The 19,790-nt window shown below is 41.5% G+C and overlaps 1 protein-coding gene across 6 annotated transcripts in view; it reads right to left on the minus strand.

Annotated features, from left to right (window-relative positions):
- The window catches only part of LOC115024372 (uncharacterized), a 37,576-nt gene that overhangs the window by 13,405 nt on the left and 4,381 nt on the right, over positions 1-19,790 (minus strand). For all 6 annotated transcript variants that reach the window (XR_003834118.1, XM_029455861.1, XM_029455859.1 and 3 more), the window contains 27 exons: positions 19,295-19,493; positions 18,821-19,194; positions 18,183-18,308; positions 16,827-17,024; positions 16,191-16,331; positions 14,142-14,384; positions 12,986-13,166; positions 12,703-12,869; positions 11,590-11,733; positions 11,282-11,460; positions 10,775-10,947; positions 10,416-10,640; positions 10,157-10,266; positions 9,201-9,416; positions 7,810-7,930; positions 7,327-7,522; positions 7,065-7,212; positions 6,701-6,878; positions 6,425-6,596; positions 5,641-5,767; positions 5,383-5,502; positions 4,498-4,648; positions 4,014-4,126; positions 3,214-3,364; positions 2,782-3,024; positions 2,282-2,494; positions 132-313 (listed from right to left, as the gene is read on the minus strand). Coding sequence is in view for 5 of the 6 variants with exons in the window: in XM_029455861.1 (XP_029311721.1) it covers positions 132-313; positions 2,282-2,494; positions 2,782-3,024; positions 3,214-3,364; positions 4,014-4,126; positions 4,498-4,648; positions 5,383-5,502; positions 5,641-5,767; positions 6,425-6,596; positions 6,701-6,878; positions 7,065-7,212; positions 7,327-7,522; positions 7,810-7,930; positions 9,201-9,416; positions 10,157-10,266; positions 10,416-10,640; positions 10,775-10,947; positions 11,282-11,460; positions 11,590-11,733; positions 12,703-12,869; positions 12,986-13,166; positions 14,142-14,384; positions 16,191-16,331; positions 16,827-17,024; positions 18,183-18,308; positions 18,821-19,194; positions 19,295-19,493 (4,791 nt within the window). In the remaining variant the exon portion in view is untranslated. The remainder of the gene's footprint in view (positions 1-131; positions 314-2,281; positions 2,495-2,781; positions 3,025-3,213; positions 3,365-4,013; positions 4,127-4,497; positions 4,649-5,382; positions 5,503-5,640; positions 5,768-6,424; positions 6,597-6,700; positions 6,879-7,064; positions 7,213-7,326; positions 7,523-7,809; positions 7,931-9,200; positions 9,417-10,156; positions 10,267-10,415; positions 10,641-10,774; positions 10,948-11,281; positions 11,461-11,589; positions 11,734-12,702; positions 12,870-12,985; positions 13,167-14,141; positions 14,385-16,190; positions 16,332-16,826; positions 17,025-18,182; positions 18,309-18,820; positions 19,195-19,294; positions 19,494-19,790) is intronic.

The raw sequence follows: 19,790 nt of genomic DNA on the forward strand, positions 1-19,790 counted from the left end.
GAAGGAAAGAAAGAAAGAAAGAGAGAGAGAGATATTTAAGTCAAATACTTGTTTGAAGCATAAAACTTGCAATATAAAATGAGCATAAAATAGTTGCTGTGCGTGTTGATCCAGCTCATACAGTATGGTACCTTCCATTTGTTGTTCTGTATTGAAGGGTAGATGTGCTGCTCCAGTAGCTCTTGAGGCTCCAGGTCGTGAACTCCGAGTCTTCTCAGCAGCTCCCGGACCTGCTGACTTTCCAGCGGCTCCACGCAGCTCAGCAGAGAGGGGTGAACTACATTTACATCCTTGTACAATGCAGACAGAGGGCCTAAGAAAAGACAATGAATGAGAGGATAGCAGCACAATAGTATCACTTCTCTGCCACGGTAACAAAAGGGTTCAAACTTTCCAAGGCCGAATTTGGTACAGGGCTAGATTATTTTACAGCAAAGGTTAAGAGAAGCAGAATACTGCTTTTTTATTATTTTGTGGAAGACATTATTTAGTATGGATATCTAGTCTCATTTTGAGCTGGTTCTGGAGGGAAGTTGAGTATATGTTTTTATATTAAGGGCTGACATGATGCCTTAACAGAATTTATGAAACGTAACTGTTGTCATACACGCATTACTGCTGGGATGTACCTATTTAAAGGGGAACACCAGTAATTTAGTGTTGCACTTCCATAAAGTTAGACACTCAGCAACAAATGATCAAGTCAATGCAAGACATTATTATATTTCCACAGGCCGAGATGGAGAGTAAGCTCCACTTTATTTGTAAATGAGTGGAGATCCACTTCAACGATATTAGATCTGCGGGCGTTGGACTGGTCATCAGATGTCACTATTTTCTCACACTTTATAGACTAAAGGATTCATTGATTAACATCTTCACACTGATCACTGGCTCATCACTGACATCTTATGTTCAGTTCATTAAAGGAACAGTGATTTATTAGCCACATGTGATCAGTTAGTTGACCTGATGTTTGGTAATGAAAGACATTAGTGCTGCTCATGTGAAGCAGTGAAGTGAGATGATTAAGAGTGTGTAGGTAGAACGGAGAATTCATTTTAAGTCCATAATAAGCACTCAGAATGCATGACTATTAAAGCCAGCAACGTGCAGTGGCAGGATGCTTACATCAGAGTATAAAAATCAATTATTCATGCTTGGTATTATAAACCTCTGCTTTGGGTACCGTTTTTAAATGTGATGACGCACAACACTGTTGGCGTGTGCATGTTCTGATGCGAGTGGTTGTATGTCTGCTTATTCTTAGAATGAAGAAGAGGTGAAGTTTGTCATACACCTACTCTGTTGCCCTCAATGTGTGTGAATGTGCTGAGTTCTAAGGGAGCAGACACATCTGCTGATGCAGGTCCTTTGAGGGGGCTAAGAGTCTCTGACAAACAACACAGGCTATTTCTAGAGCTTCTCAGACACTGGTAAAGAAGGCGTTTATCTGTCATACAGCCTGCATTACAATGTCACTTTATCTGACGATCAAATAATTAATGTCATATTTATTCATCTCTTGAATTTCCACCATAATATTCAGTTTCTGCAAGTATGGTATTTCTCTGCTGAGGTTTATGAGCACAGATGGAAAGTGCTACATGTGCACCTCTATTTATCTATTTTTGTTTTTCTACATCAGTTTGCCACATTTTTGGAAACCTGTGAAACGGTGCTGCCCTACATTCAGACTGCTTTTCTTGCTCTGTCGGTTTTTTGTTGTCATGGTTGATTTAGCACCGTGCGATCAGGAGGCACATGCACATCCATAAAGTCTTTGCAGGTGCTGGGTAATAATAATCTGCACACGCACACACATGCACACGCACACGCCACGTTCCAAATTCCCCTTTAATTCTACAAGGCCCTGTACATTATGTATTGGACCTATTTTTAACTATGATGCAGCGTCTCAGCAAATCACTTGGTGAGAAAACAAATTTCCTAAAGAAAATATGCATCTTTTTGTCTTTTTGATTTAGTCTTATGTCTATTCAAAAATATACAGCTTCTTAATGAAACATCTGTAATTATTAGTGAAGTCAAATTAGAGACACTCAGTTTGAGATGAACTCACCAAGCACATGTCATAAATAAAAACATGTCACAGCGATGGAAAGGGGTTTGATGCCAAATGAGCATCAGAGATGTATGATATCCAAGATATTACTGCGACCACTAACTACTATTAACTGTATATTCTGGTATTTACTCAATTGAATAAATAACTGTATTTTAAAATAAGTGTAGTTCAGTTAAACTTCAGTTAAATTACCTGTCTGAGCTTGAATTTTCTTTTTATTGGTCTTGGTTTCCTCCATTGGAAAGAACACTCCTTCCCCGCTCAGTGCAACCACACGTCCGTCAGCAAGGGGGATTATGGGTAAATCCCTGAGGGTTTTCAAGATGGAGTCTGCCTCTCCGTAACCATGCTCCAGAGCTCTGAAGTTGCAAACCAGCAGCTTGGCCAGCTGACGCAGGGCGCCATCTAGAAGACAGTGGGTTGGTGCCAAGAAAATTATGAATTTACATTATACTTGTATTCATATATTACATGGTTGAAATAAGTGATGGTTTGCAGCGAATGCTTCAAAATCTCTCTATCTCTTTCATAGACAAATAGGAATGCAAAGTTTCTATCATTAATTGTCGTGCTCATGGGAAAATGTCTATTGCACACGATGCATTCTGTCAGCAGTTATAATCCATTGTGCTCTGCTGTAATTTGAAGTAACATGACTTTTCATGAAATGTCTCCCTCCCTTCCACACACACCTGAATGGATGCCTTCCATCAGCTTCTTGGCCATTGCTGTGGTTACCGAGGTGACGTCAGATCCCCGCAGGTATCGCACTCCTAGGTGAGTGAGCAGCGAGGTGGGTGGGGCAGGGCTCAAACCAGGATGAAGATAGGAGAGAGAGAGATGCCTTTCAAGCTCGTCTCCGCCAATCACGTCGCGGATCACAGCGTCCTTACAGACGGCCACTTGGGACGGCAGCTTGTACACAACCGTACCATCTGGGAGAGAAAGCATGCAGAGGGACATTTACAGGGTTAGATACAATGCTTTTAATTGCTAGTATAACCAAAGCAGAGCTCACAGCATCGGTAGAAAATAGATTTTTCATGATTAGATTGTCGTTTGTTTTGTTTGTGCTGGTTTCTTTGTGATTTTAAAATGTCACAACCTGCATTTGTGAGTAATACCTGAGCTGAGTGTGGGCAGGAACGCCTTGCCCTTGAGCATCTGAATAATCTGCCCGGCAACAGGCTTGAAGAAGTCCAACACCTCGTCAGGCAGGGGGATAAACTGCAGGAACTGGCAGAGGCCCTTCAGCCCCGTGAACTCTGGGTGATCCTGGAATAAGGAGAAAACAGGACCCTGGTTTAAAGGAGCACAAGGACTAAAGAGTGATATTAGTTATCGGACATCCTGCAGCTGAGCCAGACGTTTTTGTCATTTACCAAAAAACATCTTAAATAGTGGCCAAAAACACACACGCGATCCTGAAACAGATTACTTTTAAGAGCTAAACAGACAATAAATCATATCTAAAGATTTAATTGTTGCTTATTTCTGAATATCCAATGTTATGGAGAAAAGCTTAATATCTGAAAAAGTGTTTTTTTGGGCCTTTAGAAGCATCTCAGTGGTTCAAAGGGCATCGTCCCTCCTGTTTCCTTGTAAGTGTTGGGTTCCCTTAGACAGCCACTGGAGTTACAATGTGAACAAAAGAAGTAGAACCTGTTATATCTCAGGTAACTTTACCCCCCCCACAATGTTTCTTACTTTTATTTCCTAAATGACACTTTCAGTAATATACTCTGCTTTAATGTCCTGTCGCCTTGCTCTAGTTTTGTGCTTAATAGCATCGGTGTGCTTCTCCCCAGTTTGCTGTATTATATTTGTATTGGTAAATGATCAGGCTTCCTGACAGGGATCATCTCATGTCTTTGAGTGATTCTTCCGACGGCGCTGCAGATGTGTATTATGAGTGTATTCTCACAGTGAAGACATCCATGGCCTGGAGGAAGAGTTGTGGAATCTCAGATCGAAGCCACTGGTTCCATGAGCTGTCTCTGTCAACGTCTTCACGAGAGGAAGGGATGTCGAAGTCACCTGAAGAACAGAATGACATGAGTCAGCGTTCTTCTTCATTACAATGTGCAATACTCTGGACAATACTCAATAATATCATTATTAATATTATTACACTGCTGTATATTGTAATGTACAGATTTTATTATATAACAATATTATATTGTAGTACAATGTGCACATTTTGACTTTGACATTACAGGTCATTTAGCAGACGCACTACAGGGACAGTCTCTCTGGAGCGACTCGGGGTTAAGCACCTTGCTCAGGTATTTTATTTTATTCTAAAATGGAGCAATTTCCCCCCGGAATAAAGAAAGTATTTCTGATTCTGATTGCGTGTCCATGAATGGATAGATAAATAAAAATAGAAATCTGAACTCCATTCTCACCTTGGATGATGAAACGGAAGCCGAAACTGCGCAAGGGCAGGTACGCAAACACAGGTTGTTTCTGTGGCTGACACACAAAGTCGCTTTCTGTGATGTTGCTGTCCAGCTGGAAAGCCAGGGCAAGCTCAGTGGACTCAACATCCTCTTTGATCTGAAAGAGAAACACATCAATGTCAAAATAGATGCAACAACTTCGATGCAAGCGGACTTCTTACAGAAGTGGATGTTGGTGCCTGTTAAAATCGCTGCTGGGAACCTGGAGGACAGAATGTCTCAACATCTTTTCTCTCACTCAGCTTCGTTTCTACTCTTAAATAACCTGACTGCAGGTAATGGAAAATGGAAGAGGAAAGGTAAGAAGAAAGAGCAGCAGGGATTACAGCCTCGATTCAGACCGACAGATCATTCAAATCTGTTTGGTGTTGTACGAGTGTCTGGATTTTTTGATGTGGCAACCAAAAGCCTGCCTAATGAGGGACTTTCACGAGGTCAGACAAGAAGCAGAGAGGGAAAGACTTTTACGGAGCAGAACGAGGAACAGTTTTATATATATATATATATATATATATATGTTATATATATATATAACAGTATATATATATATATATATATATATATATATATATATATAACAGTATATATATATATATATATATATATATATATATATATATATATAACAGTATATATATATATATATATATATATATATATATATATATATATATATATATATATATATATATATATATATATATATATATATATATATATACACAGTATATGGTGTAAACACAGACGTCAACTTCTTGTTCTGAAATATAGAAAGTGTGCCTGAAAATGAAGCAACAGAATGAGATTTGAATGTAAGTGTGTCGCCGTTACCTTCTTGGGCTGCACCGTAGTTTTGACCACTAGCCAGCGCTCAATGCCCTCTGTGTGCTCCACCTCTAACACATTGTGACTCAGGTCTTTTCGAGTCATCGTCACAAGACGCTTCTCGCTCTGCAGGGAGACAGAGGCAGTAGGTGGTGTGAGTATAAAAAACAGGTGCTTCTTCTTGGCTTGCTTCAGGATTGAAACAATGGCATAAACTACGCGTGCTCGCATGAACGTGATCAAATGTGGAAGTACAGGAGCTACCTGATTGTAGATGGTGATGGAGCGCAGGCGGTGCAGAAAGAGCAGCAGGGAGGGGTGCACGTCATGAAACAGGTTCCTGGTCTGTTTGCTCTCGGAGCGTAGAGGAAGGCAGATCTTAGTGGTCCAGCTGATCAGAGAACAAACACTGTTAGCTAGTAAGAAAACTAGTGGAAGAAATCAATAAAGCTTTAAAAATAAAGTCATTCCTGTTTCTTCTGCTGCTCATCCAGACCACCTCTGGTGGTGAGAATTGTAACACGACACACTATTAATACTGTTAGTAGTCTACATATTGGCAGCATGCAGCTCAGGTAGTAATATATTATAGTATCAAAATCATCAATCATCAATCCCAACCACCCAAAATGGCCCATTTGGTCATGTGCTATTTTTTCTTAGGTACTGTATATTTACTACCATTATTACATTATTAAACTTATTGATACATTTGGATTATGGATGCCATCGTTAAGTATATGAAATAACTTGAATATTAACATGATGTTTGTGTTACCTGTGAAGGCCTGTTTCAGAGAAGACATGTCCCAGTAGGAAAAGCACAGGTGTAAATAATCAAATGAATGCTGGCTGAAGTTAATGTAGCTGCTTCAGTGTCAGGGTGCTGGTGTTGTGCATGCTGCCTCACGATGACCCCTTCATGGCTTACTGGGACACTTGAATAGAACCGAGCCATCGATAATGTTTTTAGCAACACCTGTGCTTTTCCTACTATGACCAGTCAAAAAGTCTGCTACTCCGGCATACTGTGTCTCAATCATCCAACCTGTGCGGATTTATGTCCCGTGTGTCGAGAAGCCTCTCATCTTCAGTCCAGTGGGGGAGGATGTATCCCATGGGGCCGCAGGTCTTGTCGAAGCGCAAGTGGAAGCCATTGGAGTGAATCTCTGGACAGTCTGTGACTTTAAACACTGATTTGAAGCCGATGCCCTTTTGACCTATGATGAGTAGAGCAATCAGGATCATTAACAGGCCGTGTTAAAACAAAGTCACATGTTCTAACATCACACCTTTAGTATATCCTCTTCTAACCATGACTTACCAATGTATCCATATTTGTGTTTGCCCTTGGTGCTTTGGCCCACATCGCAAATGGCCCTGATGTTCCTTTCCTGGAAGCCGGTCTCATTGTTGAGAATGGTGATGCTGTCTCTCTCCACCACAAAGGCAAGCGCTGGAACAACACCAACCTCTGATGGGTAACTGTTATCATCAGCATTCTGAAAAATGGAAACAAAGGTGGTTAGAATAACTCTTAATTAGACCATTTCAAATGAAACTTTATGACATAAAACACTTAATAAAAACATCTCAAGTGGCTTTTTACTTTTACAGAAATTAAAACAATCTGATCATAATATAAATGACCAAAACGTTTAAAACACTTTAAATATTAGAGAATCCACCTGAATGAGTTCCAGGACAAAGTGTGTGTCTTTGCTGTAGAGTTCGGTGGAGAGGCGGTCTAAGCTGCGACCCAGCCTTTCCTGGTGGACCTGCATCAGCCTCTGGCCTTCAGCGGTCAATTCTACACCAATTCCAAACTCACTCTTCCTGTCAGACAGAGACAGAAGAAGAAGAAGAAAGTATAGATCAGCAAAACAAAATCATGACACTTTAGTGGTAATTGCGTGGGTAATTGTGAAGGGTGACATAATGAGAACAAACCTGATGTCCTCAATTATGGCTCTGTGGGGATTTAATGTGGTCGCTGATTGGCAGCGAGAAGCATCATTTTGCTCGTCTAGGCCTCCTTCAGCTTCACTGCTGATGTCTGATGTCTCTCCGTTAGGAAGGGAGGCCAACTCATACAGCTCCTCTTCATCCTCTCCCTCCTCAACCTCTACGTCTTGCTCACCATTGACTAGAAGAAAACATTTAGCAATTATAAAATAGAAAGTGAAACTGGTACGGTTCTTACGCAGTACAAAATGAAAAGTTACATGAAGAACTTCTGTCTTTTGGGGGCATTATTTGCTTTTAGACAAGATGGACAGATGAAGAGTGTAGTGGCAGACTGCAGATGGGGAGAGAAGGGGGGGTATGACATGCAACAAAGGTCCCAGGGTTGGAATCGAACCAGGGACATTGTGGTTCCATGGCATGCGCAGTAACCGTTCGGCTACCAAGGGGAGAACTACTTTTAATCACCTTGTTGTAGGCTCTGGTTGAGCTGAGAGGAGGCAAAGCTGTTGTCCATCGTGTTATCCTCAAGATACTCATCTTCACTCAGAGCTGACAGGACACTGCTCTCAGAATCTATCAATTTAGACTGGTCAAGAAAAACAAAAGAAAATAAGAAGCCAAGTCAATAACATTAGTGAATCAGATTTTTACATTAAACACACAGGGGATAATTCATGAAAGGTTGCACGGCTTCTGCAGCCGCTAAAACTGTGCAAATAAGACTAAAAGGAACATGTGTTTCTCAAAGCACACTTGGTGCACCTGTGCTATTTGCACATATTTAAAGTAGGTAATATGCATACATTTCATACAGATCATCCCATTTCTATGCAAAGGAGCCTGACTGCAAAAACAGACCAATTCACTAAGATCAGTGCTAAAAGCCACACGCAGTTACAGGGACATTATTAACGTCTTCAAAGAGTTGGTATCAACTGAAGCGCATCTGGGCGTGCCTGCTCAAACTCATGTATTTTGGGATGTATCCTGTCACTGCATTGACACAGGGACAGGATGCAATGACAGTTGTGTCATTTTCAGAAATGACATGAAGAGGAGCTTAATTCATTTATTTTTCATGACACAAGATTAAATAATCAAGAAAGTTACGCTGCTGTTTTTGTGCCAAAGATGCTCGGTATATATGAACAATTAATTTACCAAAGAAGCAGAAGACGTGAGATGTTGATTAAGTATCTGGTACAAGGGAATGACAGTAGCCCATAGATATTGGCACACATCATTTTATACAAGTAACTTCCTCCAAAAACTTCTAGGTCCTGATTCAGGACCATTAAATGTAACTTATTGGTACGGTATGAATAAAAAAAGTTGAGCTGGTCGACTGCATCTCCTATCGTTTTTACTCATTACTCATTATGTCCAGTGAACCACAAAACATTCCACTTGCTGTTGCACCGAGGTGTGACCGTGGAAGTACAGACACCGGCTGCAGAGAGCACACAAACCAGACATCAGCCAGGTTTCATTTTAGCAAGTCGTCAAGTTACTCATGGAATTAATATTATTAGGTGGCAGCTGATTTGATCTGTCCTGGCGATGTAGTGCAGTAATGACACTACCCAGAGATCACTCGTCTGGGCACCAATTCTTTCTCTGTTTATTTCACTGATCCTGCTGCTCAGAATGTAAAACCGATCACTTCCTGTGGATCAGATTATTGTTTTGTTTTTCCCCAAGAAAGATGTAGTTAACACTGTATGTTTAGAACAATATATGTACAAGGACCTTACATTTAAGCACTAGGACATGTGTACTCGTGTTGATATTCAAATATGACTCCTCCAACCAAATCGTAATACTGTTTTTACATTTTTTCTGACTTGTATTCTGACCTTGGCCTGCTCCACCGGGGCTGTGTGCGCGTTGCATTTGAGGCTCTGTTGTGGGTTCAGCTTTTTCTGGTAGTCTTTGACCCAGTCCGTGATGCCCAGGAGGATCCCCAGCCGATGCAGACAGTTCATGTGTCTCGGGTCGGACTGGGCCACAGTGATCAGGATCTGTTTAGACTTGGCCTGGCCCAAGACAAGAGAGAAAGGCTCCAAAAACACCTGGAAGTCACATTCACGCAAGAACATACACAATCATTTCTTAATCAGAGTTACATCACTCCCTTCAACAGAGTTTCCGTATTCATGTCCAAAAACATGTTGACGGAAACGATGTTGTCATAAATGCAATTTCAATAACTATTTCTTGCGAAAAGGTGTTAGAATGGTAGCTTTAATCCTGTGTCTCATGGTATGCTTACACTGCAGTAAGTAAAAACAATAATCAACAATTAGCCAGAAATCTGTTGTATATGTCTGACCAGGTTGGCATGACAACTGTAACACGAATAACCACCTCCTCAGAAATGTAATTTAGCAGATATAATTCACAGGCTAAAGCTGCCCACTCTTTTTGACAAGGACACACTGAAATGTTGGTACAGCTTTTGTGTGCGTTTGTTAAAAGCTGTGGTTCGTCTCCACTCTGTCCGTCTCCACTCTGTCCGTCTCCACTCTGTCCGTCTCCACTCTGTCCGTCTCCACTCTGTCCGTCTCCACTCTGTCCGTCTCTACTCTGTCCGTCTCTACTCTGTCCGTCTCTACTGTGTCAGTCTCTACGTATAATGGGCTCAAGTGCGGAAACATTTTGGCTGGCAGGCTGGCTCGCTCCGTGCCCTGATTGTAGCAAATCATCATACATTTCCATTTCCTCTTCAGCCTACTTAAGGAGCCATGGGATGAATTTATGATATGATATGATTTAGTCCTGAAATCTACATGGGCAAAGCAGTGCGACTGACCTGCTTCAAAAGAGCCCGGCAGGATCTAGAGGGGATTCGTGTCAAACATTCCAAGAAGAATTTGGCCACTCTGCTGTAACATGACGCACCCTCTTCAGCCTGGGACAGATCTAAGGAACACAATCATATTTTAGTAATGATGACACAATCATGCTGCATTTAAATGCAATTAATCATTCCAGCAGCACTTATTTCCTTGCAAATTAAAAAGGCATAAGGAATTAAAATTGAACTTAAATCAGCCCTGATGCATCATTACCTTCTTTAGCCACAGCTGCTGCCAGGGAGCTATGCATGTGATTGGCCAGGAGGGCTGTGGGAGCATTGACGATCCCATCAGCTACTACCATGGACACAAGGTGGCCAGCTGTGCCGACAGGGTCGAGGATCATAGCGGCACTGGAGAAATGCTTGTCTCCTGTGAGTGTGGTGATCCTGAGGAGCAAACCTGGTGTCACCTCCAACGCTGCCAGGCCTGTATCAGCTGTGTTGGAAGCAAATAAAATTCTCATTTAATAATATTTTCTCTCATCAAATGGGCATGTCTGAGGAACAGCAGAACAGCGAGTTAAAATTGACGTTTATTAAGGAATGATCGAGCCATACAGAAACTCCTACCTGCATTTCTTTCAATGAAATCTCTGAGGGAGCCATGCAAGGGTTTGAAGATCAGCTCCCATTGGCTCCACTCACTTAGATCTTCCAGCAGAGGACAGGAGAGCAAGCTGGCCAGGGCCTGGACCTTGGACATCTCACCTAGGTGCCCCACTGCCTCACACCCACCTTCAGTACTGTGGAGGGATGTGGGAGACAGGAGGACATAGATGAGGACAAAGTTTTGCAGGTTTAGTTACATGCAACAACAATCTCTTCAAAATTCGATCAAAATGTCATCGCATTGCAAGTTATGTTTTGGCAGATGGAACATTTTGATTCAACTATTCAATCTCCATTTAAGGAGCATTTCAGCGATTCCACACACAAAGTTAAGTTTATTCATCATGATAAGTAGGATACTGTACAGCCTGTGGATCTGGACGAAGCTTTCCAAAATAAAAGAAAAAGAAAAAAAGGTTACTGAGCTTGGGCTCCAAAACAGAAAGCCTGACTACTAACACTGCTAACCTTGATTTGCTGTGTTTGGCAAACAGGGCTGACTCGTAGTAGACCTGGCTCAGTCCTCCTCCAGCCAGCTGTCTCTGCCGTTGGACCAGGCCAGCCAGCATGTGAAGAGTGCCGTAGCCCAGGTCACGACTGTCCCGGATCCTGTAGTGTGATCTCAGTGCCGACTCAATGTGGTAGAGCTGGGGAAAGGAAGGTGAATGTTAATGTTCCTGTCACCTTCTACAACATTGTACAGGGAAAGGGTCGGAAGAGCTTTGATTTAGTTCTTAAGTGTATATGTTTTTTAGATGTGCATTTAAATGACTCACTTCATCTGGATCAGTGGAGTCACAGTCGCCACACTGTGTGATGAACTCAAACACGTCTTGTCTGGTGGGTCCGAATCCACTGCCCGCAAGTTCCATGCTGCCACTGCCCAGGATCAAAGTAGACCCCAGTGTGTCCTGCAGCAGCTGCACACAACCACAGACAATAAACAGGACGATTTTATATATATATATATATATATATATATATATATATATATATATATATATATATATATATATATATATATATATATTATATATATATATATATATATATAGATATATAGATATATAGATATATATAGATATCGTATTTTCCGCACTATAAGGTGCACTTAAAAGCCTTTAATTTTCTCAAAAAGCGACAGTGCGCTTTATAATCCGGAGCGCTTTATACATGGATTAATTCTGGTTGTGGTTACTGATCATGAAGCGATTTTGTGTGGTACATGGCGCTCTGTCAAAATGTTTTAGTACAACTTTGGTAAACTACAAAGCCGCACCGCTTGCAGCATTACGGCTACCGTAGTCAGGAGCGTCACGGAGTAATACATACTGTGCTTCACCATAATATTACAGTGTGTGTGTATAAGGACCCCAAAATGGCACCTGTCAAGAGACACGCTTACGACGCGGACTTCAAACTCAAGGCTATCAGTCACGCAGTAGAACATGGGAATAGAGAGAATTCAACATTAATGAATCAATGGTACGGAAGTGGAGGAAGCAAGAAGATGACGTTTGATTTGGCGGTATCAGACTGTTTTTTTTACGTGTTACAACTGAACAAGGTTGGGAGTTATTGTGAATACGCTCATTAACGTTTGAACAATGTTGAGTTATTGTGAACACGTTTAATAAAGTTTGACTGACTGACTTATCTGACTGTTTTGTTTCGCTTAATGCGCCTTATAGTCCGGTGCGCTTTATATATGAAAACAGATCGAAAATAGACCATTCATTGACAGTGCGCCTTATAATCCAGTGCGCTCTATAGTGCGGAAAATACGGTATATAGATTTTTTATAGATCTTTACAAGAGCGGTAAAACACTTCAGATCTATTTTACAGACTCTGAGTTAACAGTCAAATAAAAGATGAAAAAACTTGTACCTGAATGTGTTTAACCAGGAACTCAAGAAAGTTTCCTTGCTCTAAAGAGAGGAAATCTTTGACCTGGAAGTGTTTGGTCAACTTCTTCTCCAAAGAGGCCATGCTGGCCAAAGTGGTGGCTGTGTTCTGAGAGGACAGGCTGTCTTTGAGGTACTGCTTCACTTTGGCTGAGGGCAGAAATGTCTGTAAATCATAGTCTAATGTGGAGCAGGTACATTAATAATAGACATTATTAGATTAGCTAATGTGTGTGGGGCAGAAACACTATATCATGCATTAATACCTTCACTGGGGAGGGAGGTGGTGGGTTTGTCCTGATCTTTAGTTTGTCCGGTGGTGTTGGATGTCTTCTCTTTGGGCACCAGGTCTAGTGGGACAGCCATGGAGCCTCCACAGATCGCCAGCTGAAACAGAGCCTTTGCCAGCCGGTTACCTGACACCTGCAGCAGGAAGCTCTGGATGTGCTGGATTTGAAATTAAACAAAAAAGGTATAGGTACATAAAGGTACAGACATGGTAGTCGTTGACATTACAAATGACTATTGAGTACTATTGCGTAAAATGAGAACGAGGTGTTCTCTGGCAGGGCACCTCCAGTAGTCATCAAATGTAATTGTTGTTAATGTGTAAACAAAACAAGCATTCCATTTCAAAGTCTTTGCTTTAAACAACATGCATCACCCCATCTGTGTACAAAGCAAACACAAATACACAAAATCACTCTGGCCAGTATTCATGCATGGCAGTACAGTATGTGCCATGCAGCCCACCTTCAGCTGTTCTGATCAATATTAAGACTTTACTAAAAGCTTAGCAGTTTGAATACATGCTGCCAGTGTGAAACCTTAACCCATTGTTGCCCTTTGTCTGCTAAGTTCGACTGGTCGATTGCCTGCACAGTGCTTGTTGCTACTAACTCCCTCTGCTGGCCTTGGAAGGAGGAGCTGGGAGCTGATCCTTGTCGTTGTGGGAAACAGTTAGTTGTTTAGGCAACCCAGGAAGTCTATGCTTTCTCAAACATAAAATGTTAACTTCTACACACATTTTTACACCCGTGCCAAATTCTACAGGATAAATATAATTCCAGAACATGTACAAGTAGGCGACTGTCAAGAGGAGTTAAGCCACAAATCTAATGTCTAGCCAGTTTCCATCAGCTAAAACTTTTTTCTTACGCCCTCATTAAGGATTAGGAGATTAAGGGTGAAATTTTGTTAATGAGTTCAGAACTGGAGAGCAGCTCTGTAAGTCTTTGTTATCCCCCTCATGGTGGGAGGCTTAGTGGAATTAACACCCAGCAGCTTAAAGTAGCAATTTAGGGACACAAGACCAGAGTGTCAGAACCATTGATTCCCACACTGCCACTGAGCAAGCCCGTGTGATGCATCTGACCAATCAGACTCATTAATGGAATGCAGCTGACAGTGTTTAGAACCCACCTTAGCCATCTTGGGACTGAACACCCCCTCTACGTTGGAGAAGACTTCCAGCGCTACCTCTGCTGCCGGCATGGAAGCATACCTCTTCCTGAGGTCTAAGCTGCCTGCTACATGCAATGACTCAAATATGCCCTTCTTTATCTTTCTCAGCCGCTCGTAGGTCTCCTCCTCCATCTCATTCTGGATGACTTCCCTGGCTTGCTCCAAGATGGAGTGCTCACATCGACTCACCTTCAATAAGGTCTAAAGGGGACGGAGAAGGACAGTTAAACAAGCTGAGAATTATGTACAAACAAACATATTCTTCATCTCAACTGTGCCACTACATGTCCAGCAGATTTACTACCAAAGTACGTCCAACAACAAACTGAAGTGTGCCAGTACTTGTGGACCTGTGATGTGTTGAAGGAAATTAAATTACTAACAACTAAGATGTGTTTATTTGCTTTTACAAAACATATATTATTAGCATAAATGTGTGTTGATTTTCAGAGATGATCAGAAAGTAAATATAGAGAGAGAGGAAGTTCCTTAAGAGAGTCTTTGTACAATAAGGTGTTTGAGGGGAATTCATGTTATCATATTCCTTGCCAGCATGAATAGATGTGCCTCAAATCCAGCTGTAGATTAAGAGCAAAGTCTGCGTTGTTTTGAAAATGAAGCACAAGAAAGCTCATGGTAAACGGCGCCAGCCTGGATGGGAGGTTTGAGCGTCCCTGTAACATCCCTGTGAGATAACTGTGGCCCTACTGTAACAAAGAAATGTGTATGTGAGAGTCTAATTGTTGATGCAGCTGGTGGGAAAAGGATGAGAGGATATAAGAAATGACCTTGTTGTTGCCTAACAGGTAAGTGTGTGTCATAGTGTCATAGTGCCTCCACGTGGGCGAGACTGTAATGGCACTTCAACCAGTTTTTTAATTCACAAGCAATCAGAGACTCTCAAGGGACTTCTGTGTTTTGATCGCTGAAATATTCCAAATCACCAGGAGAAGGTTTTAAATGATAGGGGAAGAAATAATATTTTCTCTTCATTCTGAATCCACACTCTTCGTATTTTCACATCTGTATTATGCTCATCTGCAAATCAGAAGATTAAAAACGTTGCACTTAAATAGAATAGAAATAGAGTTTCCTTCATCGGTCTCAGTGTTTGGTTCCGACACATCCATCTCGTGGTTATTTAAAGTTCAAGACTAAACAGGAAGAAGAAAACTACGACGACAACAACACACATAAACAAAGTACACAGTGGTGAAGTAGCAGTATGTTTTAGCTATTTATAGCTGAACTAGAAAGAGTGTTAGCGTTTACCCAGTGGCTGTTCCATAACAATGTGTTCAAAATACACTTGGATCAGGTGAGAGGTGCCAAGTTTTTATGCAACACCATGGTAGCAGGGGGAGTGGCTATTTTGAAGGGGGGGAGCATGTGGTGCAGTAAAAGTGATCAGTGCTAAGCAGGATTCAGTGGTGCAACTAAACTATTTGAAAATGTGCGATGGATTGGAAGGATTTTGACCACCAATTCAACATTTTAGGTTTTCTTCAAGATAATCTGTAAACACATTTTATAAAGAGCTTCGGTTCAGCAATACTTTTAGAAATGACACTAACACTCTCAGGACAAACTATGTTCAGTCTACATAATGTTGAGACTCTATAAACAGCAACATGATCAGTATTTTCTTCATTGCATCAAACTGCCAGACAAGGTCAGCCAGTACGAAGGTGACGCTATGGTTTTATAATGGTGAAATAAAGATGTGCATAAATCTGTCATGTAAAAATGTGATATAATATTTTTATTGATATATTTTGCCTATAAAGCATCTAACTTTGGATCATAAGAGGACACTGAGATCCGACTAGGTAACACATGAAAATGTAGAGATTGATAGAGGATGTAAATATTCTCAGCAATGATTTAGCCACTTTTATATTTTACGGGATTTACTCCATCAGAAATAGTGAAAATAAAAATAAGTGCAGAATAAAATAGTGCAGAATAAAACAACCTTGGAAGGCTGCAGGATGTCATGTCCCTTACCGCTATGGGCAGTCCAACGCTGTGTATCCTGATCCCCAGCTCGTAGGGAGAGTCACAGTTGTAGTGGTCAGCCAGATACTTCATAAACTCAGCCAGGTCTACTTTTGGCTTGTTCTGCTGCCTCCTATAGACACGAAGTTGCTAAACAATGGAAACAGAGCAGTAACATTCAGGCTAAATAATTAAAGGTGGAATAAGCTCAGACAAGACAGAACGCACATCAAGCGCCACAAAACTCACTTTCATTAGGTTGAAATGTAAAAACTGTGTGGACTTGTCATCAGGTGTATTATCGGTGACTGTTACTTGCTTTCCGGTTTCCTGGACTTTGTTGTGCTGAATGTTAAGAATGATCATCGTGCAGCACAAACTAAAATACAGTCCGAGTCATCTACAAGCTGCACGCCATTGTTTACATATTGCCAAATTAAGCTCAGCCACAGGGATTTATTGTTGTGTGACACCTTGAGGTCCTTTGCATTATTTTTAAATGGCCTTCCTGATATAATTTGCAATCTCTTAGTTAGTTGATGTTTTTTGTAACTTGTACATTACAGCTATACCAATAAATACAAATATCATCAATCACCAGTTTCATCAAATGAATCCAAATATCATTTGCCATGTGAGTGCTACCTTTAAGATGTCAATTGTCTCGATCTGGTGAATATCGTCATCCTTAGTGTTACTGTCAATCTTGAACATGCGGTGGATGAGGGGGAGTTTGCAGAGGGGCCCCAGGTTCAGCTCTTCATAGCGCTTCTTGTTCTTAAGGCCAGCCAGTGACTGGCCCAGCTCATACAGCGTACAGATGGACACCACTGCTTCACTTGACTGAGAGAAAGAGAAAACAAAAAAGACTTTAATCAATCAATCAATCAATCAATCAATCAAAAAACTTTATTGTCATTACGAGATTATACAAAGTACAATTCAAATGAAATTTCGTTTGTCCTGGCTTACTGTAAAAGTGACTGTAAAAGTGGTCATAAATATTTAAAAGTGTCGTGGTGCTGATGCATAAATCTAAAATAAAATGTGTACTTAAAATATAAATGTACTTTATATAAATATATATATACACTCTATAAAATATATACATTTAAGAGTCCTTAGAGTGGAGTCCACATCACATTGCTCAGGAGAAAAAGTTATTTTTGGTTCAACAGTCTGATGGTTTGGGGAAAGAAACTGTTGCAGAATCTGGTTGTTCTGCTCCTTATGCTGCAGAACCTCTTGCCAGAGGGCAGCAGGGAGAACAGGCCATGGTGGGGGTGAGTGGGGTCTTTTATAATGTTCTGGGCTCTGGTGAGGCAGCGTTTATTAGCAGTGTCTCTGATGGAAGGAAGAGACGTCCCGATGATCCTCTCCGCTGTCCTCAACACTCTCTGCAGAGACTTCCAGTCTGAGGTGTTGCAGTTTCCAGACCAGGTAGAGATGCAACTGGTCAGTATGCTCTCTATGGTGCCTCTGTAGAACGTGGTGAGGATGGGAGGGGGGAGCTGTGCTCTTTTCAACCTGCGCAGAAAGTGCAGGCGCTGCTGTGCCTTCTTCACCAGTGAGGAGGTGTGAAGGGACCAGGTCAGACTGTTTGTGAGTTGCACCCCCAAGAACTTTGTGCTGTCTGTGGTCTTCACTGCTGAGCCGTTGAGGAGGAGTGGTGTGTGACAGTGCCGCTTTTTCCTGAAGTCAACAATGATCTCTTTTGTTTTGTCATTCAGGATCAGGTTGTTGGTGTGACACCAGTCTGTCAGATGTTTCACCTCCTCCCTGTAGGCCAGTTCGTTGTTGTCCCTGATGAGTCCCACCACAGTTGTGTCGTCCGCGTACTTCAGGATGTGGTTCGTACTGAACCTGGCACAACAGTCGTGGGTCATCAGGGTGAACAGCAGTGGACTCAGAACGCAGCACTGTGAGGAGCTGGTGCTCAGAGAAATGGTGCGAGCAAACACCCAGCTTATAACAAGTATTAGCAAATGCATGTGTACCAACCTCTATGAACATGTTGATCTCTCTGATGATGTATTGAAGGTCTTTCAAAGCCGGAATCTTCCAGGGTTGTATCCTTCCTGCATCCAAAGAGGGAATCTGCATCAGCCTGCACACCCTGGATATCACCTGAATACAGTTGTGAAAGGCATTGAGGGAACAAGGAGGAAATGAGATACAGTACATTAGTTAGTTGTATTAATTCACACAATTAACACATTGAGGGTAAAATCTACCCTTGGGCTAATAGAAACCATACATTTGTGTTTTTGTCACATGAATTATTCTGCGTTAAAGTATTGTAATTTAATTCTTTACTTTTCCAACATTTCTCACAAGGTCACTTTCTGAAAGTTCAACATGTCATGTTGCTACATTGCATCATTGTCTACTGCTGGTTGATACATTTATATCTATGACAGTTGACTGTTGGTGCCGAATGGAGATCGCAGTGTTTAAGGAAGATTTCTTTTAAGCAACTTAAGTAAATAGGATGACCTTGTGAAAGACCGTTTAGATTTCCTGGACAAAAATCCTGGCCGCTGTGTCACATGGACCGCCCGCTCCACCAAGCGAGGCACCCCTAGCGCCCCATGAGAGCGATATTAAAATCAATACAAATGTGTCCTCTTCCTCCTCACCTTCTCTTTGGTGACCAGCTCTCCCTCTGAAGCGATGTCTCGTATCACATCATCCATCAGACTGTTGACTGAATCCTGATCCAGGACTCTGTTCCTGTTCCTCCTCCACCCTGTGATCTCCTCCCCATCCTCCTCCAACGCTTCTACTGCTCGCATATTACCTCCATGGACCTCCCTCAGCTGGGCATGATAAGCTTCTTTAAAGACGGTGAGTCTGCCCTCTCTCTGGGTCGCATCTTTAATTTTGCTCTTCTTCTCTTTGGTCGAGTTCCCATCTGCCCCCAGCACTGGAAAGTCAGAGCTAGAGAGGAAGTTTGACACAATGGCCTGTTGCGGTTGTTCTTCTTCAGGCTCTCTCAGAAGATCCCGTGGTGCTGTGGAAGGATATGGCAACAACAATTTGTTTTATAAGTATGGATAAGTGACAATCTTTGTTTTTTATGCATGAAAGTGAACGTTGTCATGATTAGCTACCTGCAGTTGTCTGCAAAACAACAGTCTTGGGAATTGCTGTTGGTTCAGATTGAGTGGGAAGCTTCTTCGGGGAAGATGCTTCCCAGCTGTCATACAGAGACATGTACTGTGTGATAGGAAACTGCTCACCAAACTGCTGAGAATAGCAGGTTTGGAGCTGGTCCATTGATGGAGCACTCAATTGGTACTTCTTCATCACCTGGAACACATCAATAACCTTTTACTGACCAGGTGGTTTATATACAGTAAAAAGGTAGACTGTGGTAATTACTTTGAATGCTGTAAAGGTCATAGGTCAGTTTTTAGGTTAGAAAGGTACATCAAAGAAACACTCCAACATCCAAATGCAAACTACAACAATGTCCAATGTATTACTGTAGCTTAATATCTTTAAATGTTTTGTTTTGGAGTGTGTTTATATCAATAATGACTATAAGCTTGTGAATTGTTATTAGTTGATTAACACACAAAATACTAATTTTCTCAAATGCTTTAA

Source organism: Cottoperca gobio, chromosome 19 (assembly GCF_900634415.1).
Source record: "Cottoperca gobio chromosome 19, fCotGob3.1, whole genome shotgun sequence".
In the NCBI taxonomy this organism is placed as follows: Eukaryota; Metazoa; Chordata; class Actinopteri; order Perciformes; family Bovichtidae; genus Cottoperca; species Cottoperca gobio.